This window comes from Cyanistes caeruleus, chromosome Z (assembly GCF_971803275.1).
Source record: "Cyanistes caeruleus chromosome Z, bCyaCae1.hap1.1, whole genome shotgun sequence".
Taxonomy (NCBI): Eukaryota; Metazoa; Chordata; class Aves; order Passeriformes; family Paridae; genus Cyanistes; species Cyanistes caeruleus.
Window position 1 is genome coordinate 72,493,856 of NC_141732.1, and position 8,202 is coordinate 72,502,057.

An 8,202-nucleotide genomic window follows, 5' to 3' on the forward strand; every position below is an offset into this window, starting at 1 on the left:
CTGAATCCCCCAAACCGTGTATCTGAGCTCTCCCCCAGCCGGGGGTCTGAACCCCCCGACACCGGGGGCTGCTCCCCACACTGCCCTGGCCAGCGGGACTCGGGGCACGCCACGACATCGGAGTCTCCCTCGCCCCCAGGTCACCGGGGCTGCCCCTCTCGCCGTGGCCCTGCAGGTTCGCGAAGGCCGTGCCGGTGCTTCTCGTGTTCGTTTCTAATTTAATAAACGTCCGTTTGGAGCTCCAGAATGAGACCGGGGCTGGCGCCCCCGAGGGGGGCGGTGCAGAATCGCGGGCGGGCGGAACCGGAGGCTGCGGCCGGAGGAGCCGGAGGGGCCATTCCGGGCGGCGCACCCGGAAGCCGCGCGGCGCAGGGGCCTTCCGGGAGTGCGGGAGCGGCGGCGGCGGCGCCGAGTGGGGCGGGCGGAGGGGGCGATGCTGTCACGGGCGGGGATCCGGGCCCGGCCCGGCCTCGGGCTGCTGCAGGTGCGGGGAATGAGGGCGGGTGGGGAGGGGACGGGGGGAACTCGGGGTTTGCCCACGTGGGGAAGGTCTGGGTAGCGGGTGCTGGAGGGGCCAGGAGAAGGGGTCTGGACTGGGAGCACCGGGATGAGGGGGATGGTGTTGGAGGTCTGGGAAATACTGAGGGGGAGATTCACAGGGATGGGGTAAAGCGGTGCTGGGGGGACGCAGAGGACGGACGGGCGTGGAGGGTCGGAGGTGGGGGTTAGTGGGGTGGGGGTTTCGCGGGTCCGAGGAAGAGGTGAGGAGGAGTTGAGCAGGATGGGGGGACGGGGCGGGGAGTTAGAGGTGGCTATGGACAAATGGGTATCGGGGAATTGAAGAGATACGGGCGGTCTGTGTTGTTGGAGCTCCGGGAAAGTGGCTGCGGTGGTGGTGAGGAGCTGAGCCAGAACAGGGCTGTGAGGCTCGGCGGGGTGGAAAGGATAAATGGGTGCAGGGATAAATGGAGAGGGGATCGGTGGGGTGGTGTTTGGGGTCCGGTGAAGGGCTAGCGGTGTGGGAAGAGCTGGGCAGGGACGGGGGAAGGGGTGCGGTGCTTGTGCTGTGGACAGACGGGCATGGGGGTATTGCTGAGGGTCTGGGGAGAGCCAGGCAGGGATAGAGGTGAAGAACGGGGCGGTGGTGTAGAGAACGGACAGGTATAGAGGCTGAAGAGTGTGGTCAGTGGGGGAGTGTTTGCGGCTGGGAAGAGCTGGGGAGTGGGCAGGGGGATGGACAGGGATAGAGAGTAGGCAGGGAGAGGAGGGTGGTGCAGAGTACAAATGAGTGAGGAGGTAACTGAGGAGGTAGGGGTTCAACTGGTGTTGAGAGTTTGGGGGACACTGTGCATGGGGAGGAGGGGTGCAGAGAACAAGTGGGGTATGAGGAGGACTGAGAGAGAGGGGTCTTTGGGGGGGTGTTGGGGATCTGGGGTGGTGGTGGTGAGCTGGGCAGGGCTTGAGGTACAGGGGGCATTGCAAAGGAGGCTGTGGATGAATGGGTATGGGGAGTGGTGAGGTGGGGCTGGGTTGTTGTAGGAGAAATGGATGTGTGGGACCGTGGTGGTGTGAGTTGAGTTGGGATGTGAGGAGGTTGAAGGAAGCTGTGTGAGAGGGTCTGTGGTGAGAAGGATGAGGGAATGCCCAAACAAAACAGCTCTTTGTGGGTAGTCCTGGAGGCAGCCAGAAATGGGGAGGCACAGGTTGTTGGAAAGGGGTGGCCTGGGACTGAGGTGAGGGAGAGAACTGGGGGGAGTGTGCCTGAACAGGTTATAGGCTGAGTGGGGCCCAAGAGACCCACATGCACACACCTTCATTGCCCTTAAGGTGGCAGGGAGGCTTTATTCCCCACACCAGTGTAGATGTGAGAGGATTGGAGACGTGCAGAAAGCTCTGGCATGGGAGTGAGTCCCCCTGCACTGTGAAGAAGACTGTCCGTGGTGCCCAGGCCTCATCCCTGTGGGAACACCCTTACAGCATGGGCTTATTTGGGGCATTGTTTCCTGCCCTGGTGTTCTGGTCATGAGCCCAAAAGGAGTAATAGGTGTGGAGCTGGGCTCTGAGGTGCCAGCAGCCGGTCTCAACCCTGCTCCATCTCCTTCCCCCAGCACTCCCAGCAGCTGAAGCATGTGGCACGGCTGGCCCCAGCTCCGTGCCGCTGGAACTCTGGGCTGCCCATGAACATCGGGGTGCTCTTTGTGCCGCAGCAGGAGGCCTGGGTGGTGGAGAGGATGGGCAAGTTCCACCGAATCCTCGAGCCTGTAAGGAGCAGCTTTTCTCCCCTTCTGGATTCAGCAGGTTCCTAAAGCTGTAGCGAGGCGCGTCCTTTGCACGAGGATCCGAGAAGGGTGGTGGGTTTAGCTTCCCAGGCTGAGATCCTTTTGGCTGCCTGTGGACTAATTTTCCTTGGTGGGGTGTTAAAACCACTGAGTAACTGAAATTCCCTGTGCATAAAACATTTTTGCAGTGTGTGGCATGGGCTTTGTTTGCATGATGCTCTCTAGTCTATCAGCCATCTAATCCCACCCTTTTCCCAGGGTTTGAACTTCCTCATCCCTCTCCTGGATCGGATTCGTTATGTCCAGAGTCTCAAAGAAATCGTCATTAATGTCCCAGAGCAGTCAGCTGTCACACTGGGTGAGGAACAGCTTCCGTGTCCTGCCCCTTTCCTTCTGCAGCAACTGGGGTGAGCAAGGGACGATGTGAGCATGAGTGGAACTGTCCCAAGCTCCTGCACTCAGCCCTGTCCCTTGGTACCCAGGCTTGGCCATAAAATCAGAAGATCCCTGAATGATTTGGGTTAGAAATGACCCTTGAGTTCATCTTGCTCCAACACCCCTACCATGGGCCCGGGACATGTTCCACTTGGCTGGGTTGCTCAAAGCCCTGTTCAGCTTGGCCTTGAACACTTCCAAGGATGAGGAATCCACAACTTCTCTGGGCAGCTTACTTCAGTGCATCACCACCCTCACAGTAAAGAACTTCTTCCTAACATCTAATCTAAGCCTGTCCTCCATCAGGTTAATGCCATTCTCCCTTGTCCCATCCTTCCATGTCAATGTGAAAAGTCCCTCTCCAGCTCTCTTTAGGTACTGGAAGGCTGTTGCTGTGAGAGGGGGCACCTCAGGAGATTCCAACTGCTTTCTCAGGCTGCAGCTGCCCCTTCTTGCTGAGTTGAATGCACCTGAAGAAATAAATTTTTAAGGTGCTTTCCTTTATTGAACCACAAAAGAAATTTCTGCTTCTGTAAAAAAAACATTTTAGAACAGGTTAATGGATGTAATATTAATGGACAACTGTTGTATCTCTAGTTTTAAGGGGTTTGTTTTGTTTTTTTCCTCGTTATATCTTTATTTATGAGAGCTACAGTGTGAAATGCTTCTATCTGGAAAATCGAGACCCGTCATATATTAAAACACAACAGGGAATGTAAGGTCCTTTTTGCAAATCTTTTAGATAAGAAGATCTATTTCAGCTAGTCCTCTACTGTGCCATGGTGATATGCCAGGGTGAAAAAGAGTGAGCCTGCTCAGTTCTGGAAGAGGGGATTTCCATGTTTTCTTTGTGCTGCTTCAGTAAACAGGGTCTGTTGTTCTCTTCTGACAGATAATGTCACTCTGCAGATCGATGGTGTGCTCTACTTGCGGGTTATGGACCCCTACAAGGTACAATCCCTGCCCCTTGGGCACCTTTCTCCTGGCTCTGCCCACTCCCCTGCTCCCCAGAATGTGTGCTCCAGCCTCTGTGTCCTGCCTGGCAGGTGGGCTGGGCACTCTGACTCCTCCCAAAACTCCAGACCCCACATTTTCAGCAGGGGTGTCTGGCAGATTTCTTGCTTTAGTGCTCTGTTTATCTCTCCTGCCTTGTTCAGGGTCCCTCTTGACATCTCTATCCACTTTCTTTTGTGCTTCTGCTCTTCAGGCCAGCTATGGGGTGGAAGATCCTGAGTATGCAGTGACCCAGCTGGCCCAGACCACCATGAGATCTGAACTTGGCAAACTTTCCCTCGACAGAGTATTTCGGGTGAGCTGGGGAGGTGGATCATGGAGCTGACAGTGTCTCCCAAAATCCCAGGATAGCCTGCATGGCCAGGCTGATATGCTTAACAGCAAAATGCCCTTTGCTTAGAGGGTTTATAGCTTCTGTTTCAGTTGACCTATTGGTGAATCAATGGAGATGGGTTTTGTTTCAGTTGTTTTTTTAACAGGAGCTATTTTTGCTCTTGGTTTATTTGGAGTGGGTGATGGGTGGCATGTGCCCGGACCCAGGTTGTCCAGTTGCCTTTCTCAAGTCAGTGGCTCTTTGCTCAGCCCCGGTGATGAATATCCCTGACCTGGGTCATGGGGTCCTTTTACTGTATTTGCTGGGAAGAAACCAGAGTTGCTGTCATTGTCTTGTATCCAGATATACACCAGATGTTGTATCCCAGCAGCTTCAGTGTGGGGCACTGCCTGCCCTAGGAGATGGTGACCCCCTTCAAGAGCTGCAGGAAGCACCTGACTGCCTGAAACCTATAGAGATGTTTTTTTCTGGCAGATCTTGACCTGTGAGGGAGGTGTCTGTTTCCCTCCTGACACATCTCTCATGCTAAGCCACTCTTCCCTGCTCTCTGCTATTTATTTTGTGCCTCCCAGGAGCGGGAGTCGCTCAATGCCAGCATCGTGGATGCCATCAACCAGGCTTCAGACTGCTGGGGCATCCGGTGTCTGCGCTACGAGATCAAGGACATCCATGTGCCCCCTCGTGTGAAGGAATCCATGCAAATGCAGGTGAGGCTCTCTGAGAGGGAGGTCTGGAACAAGAGGGAAGCCTCCTCTTCCACAGAGCATTACAGAATCACAGAATCAATAAGGTTGGAAAAGACTTCAGATCATCAAGTCCCACCTATGACCAAACTCTACCTTGTCAACCAGACGGTAGCACTAAGTGCCGTGTCCAGTTTTTGCTTAAAGAACTCCACAAACAGTGTCTCTACCACCTCTCTGGTAGCCCATTACAATGGCTTATCACCCTTTCTGTGAAGAAATTCTTCCTAATGTCCAACCTAAACCTCCCCTGGTGTTGATTAAGACTATGTCCTCTCATCCTGTTGCTGACTACCTGGGAGAAGAGGCCAACCCCTGTGTGGCTACAACCTCCTTTCAGGTAGTTGTAGTGTTAGGGTTTCATCCTGAGACCTTGTCTTCTCTTGTTCATGCTAAACAACCCCAGCTCTCTCAAGGGCTCCATATCAGACTTATGCTCCAAATCTTCCCCAGCTCCAGTGCTCTTCTCTCGACACTCCAGCACCTCAATGTCCCTCTTAAACTGAGGTGCCCAGAACTCGACGCAGGACTCGAAGCATGGCCTCACTAGTGTTGAGCACAAGGGATAATCACTTCCCTGGTCCTGCTGGCCACACTATTGCTGGTATGGGCTATGATTCATTATTTTTACCTGTCCAGAGCTGGCAGCACCCCCTGCCTTGCCTCAGGAAGGCACTTTGGCTGCAGACATACAGCTACTGAATAAGTAACTCCTGTCATAATTTTTGTGGTGATGGCCTCTGCCTACAACATACAAGTCCTGCCAGCTCCCTCTAAAATCCCTACTGGTCTCTGTGAGGAAGCAAATCTCAGAGCTGAAGGTCTCCCCTTGAGAAAAGCTGGACACCACATATCTGGGCTGGAAGAGGAGGAGGGGGAAGCAACTTAGGGGGAAGCGTCTACTTAGGTGGGGATGGGGCTTGTCCCACAGATGGGATTTCCCCAGCACAGCCATGGCAGGCTGGTGTCTGACCTGTGTTTGCAGGTGGAGGCAGAACGACGGAAACGGGCAACAGTGCTGGAGTCAGAGGGAACGAGGGAGTCAGCTATCAACGTGGCTGAAGGCCAGAAGCAGGCCCAGATCTTGGCATCAGAAGCTCAGAAGGCCGAACAAATCAACAAAGCTGCTGGTAGTGCCTGGATCTAAAATGTGGGGTTCCATAGGCCTCTGGATGGAAGGGTGGTGTTATGGGGGAGAGACTGCATCACTGGGAGCCAGGCTTCCTCAGCCACTCTGATCTTTTTCCCTGCTGGGGCCTCAGGCTGAGGTCCAGTTGATGTTACTGCCCCACCCCAGCCTCCCAGCAGGAGGCCTATGATAGTGTCGCTGTTGGGGAAGAGACAACCATGTGTGCATGAAGTTTTCTTGATTTGCTCCCTGAAATGGTCTGGATTCAGTCTTTGCAAGTGCTTTGTCATGATTCTGATGTGCACCCTGCTGTGGTTTGTTGCAGGAGAAGCCAATGCCATGCTGGTCAAGGCCAGGGCCAAGGCAGAAGCAATTCAGCTCCTGGCAGCTGCTCTGGCACAGCAGGTGAGTGACGGCTGCCTGGAGCAGCCTCTGCATTGGTGCTGGCACTGGAGGAGGTGAAACTGTGGGCAGGGTGGCACCTGACTTTTTCCTGGACTCTCCCTGGCACTTTTGGCAGCAGGAGAGGGAGCAAGGATCTTTGCTGGACTGGGGTGAGCAGGTGATATAGGGAGGAGTGAGCTGTTGGTGGAACGTAACTTGTCTCTCTGTCCCCAGCATGGCAATGCTGCTGCCTCCCTGTCTGTGGCAGAGCAGTATGTGAATGCTTTCTCCAAGATTGCCAAAGACTCCAACACTGTTCTGCTGCCTGCCAACACTGGCGATGTCACCAACATGGTCGCACAGGTCAGTGTAGCCCCGTGTGTCTTGGGCTGCATCCAGAGCTCCGTGGGCAGCAGGGGAGGGAGGGGATTCTGCCCCTCTGCTCTGCTCTCCTGAGACCCAGCTGGAGCATCCAGAGCTGGGGTCCCTGCACAGGAGGGACAGGGACCTGCTGGAGCCAGCACAGAGGAGGCCACCAAGATGATCAGAGGACGGAGCACCTCCCCTATAAGGAAGGGCTGAGAGAATTTAGATTGTTCAGCCTGGTGAAGAGAAGACTCCAGAGAGATATTGTAGCATTTTCCAGTACCTAAAAGGGGTTTACAAGGAAGATGGAGGGATACTTTACAAGGGCACATAATGATAGGATGAGGAATAATGGCTTTAAACCTGAATGAGTAGGTTGAGATTAGATTTCAGAAAGAAATTCTTCCCTGTGAGGGTGGTGAGGTACTGGAACAAGTTGCACAGAGAAGCTGTGGGATTCCCCATCCTGGGAAGTGTTCATGGTCAGGTTGAGTGGAACTCTCAACAACCTGGTCTGATGTGGGGTGTCCTTGTCTGTGGCAAGGGGTTAGAAAAAGAGGATCTTTAAGGTCCCTTCCAGCCCAAGCCATTCTTGCTCTCACCCATGTGAATCTTGCTTCGCAGAGGTGAAGTGGGCACTCTGGTGGGGTCTGGCCCTCTCCTTCCCTTCCTATGACTGTCTCATTCCCTCCAGGCCCTGGGGATCTACACCACACTGACCAAGCCACAAGCTGTGAAGACCCAAGATGAGATGCCCCCAGCCCACGAGGATTCCCACTCCCCTGCCACTGAGGTGCTGAAGGCAGAACAGGGCAGCTCCAGCTAACAGGGCTGGAAGGATCCCATACCCTCTCCCAAGGCCTGCCAGCAGTCCTGTTCTGCTGCAGGCAGTCACTTTTGTTCCCTTAGTCCCTATTTTGTATTGGATTTAAATCATGTAATAAATGGTAACAGTGCTGCTGCAGCATGTTCCCTTTTGCTTGGGTGCCTGACCCCAGCATTCGATGCCAAAGGGGGACCGTCCCTCCTCAATAGGCTCCTGCTGGGATCTCCCATGGACATGCAGTGACATACAAGAGTGAAAAATCAGATAAAACAAAAGCATTCTTCCTGTGAGGGTGGTGAGGCGCTGGCACAGGATGTCCTGAGAAGTTGTGGATGCTCCATCCCTAGAAGTGTTCAGAGAGCAACCTGGTTGAGTTGAACGTGTCTGTGCCCACAGCAGAGTGGTTGGAACTAGTTGATCTTCAAGGTGCCTTTCCAACTTACGATTCTGTTAATTTGGGGAACCCACTCCTATGAAGGATGCCTCTCCCAGTGTATCGCCTCTCTGGGAATGTGAGCTGCTCTCATCATCTCCTCTGCTGTCATCACTCTCAGAAGCTGCCACTGTTGTGTGTGACTCTGCGTTCTCTACAGCGCGCTCCTCTCAGCGCCCACCACAGGGCGGGGATCGCCTCTGTCGATTAATTAATTAGCTGATTAATTAAAACATCGCTTTCGCCGTTATGAGTGTTC

General features: G+C 54.2%; 1 protein-coding gene across 1 annotated transcript; it reads left to right on the forward strand.

Moving 5' to 3' along the window:
- The first annotated feature begins 355 nt into the window (after positions 1-355).
- Positions 356-7,648, forward strand: STOML2 (stomatin like 2). Its single transcript, XM_086868174.1, has 10 exons — positions 356-484; positions 2,109-2,261; positions 2,538-2,637; positions 3,607-3,665; positions 3,922-4,023; positions 4,635-4,769; positions 5,791-5,935; positions 6,260-6,339; positions 6,553-6,681; positions 7,379-7,648. The coding sequence occupies exons 1-10, from the start codon at positions 434-436 to the stop codon at positions 7,508-7,510; spliced, it is 1,086 nt and encodes a 361-aa protein (XP_086724300.1). The 5' UTR covers positions 356-433; the 3' UTR covers positions 7,511-7,648.
- Positions 7,649-8,202: the final 554 nt, after the last annotated feature.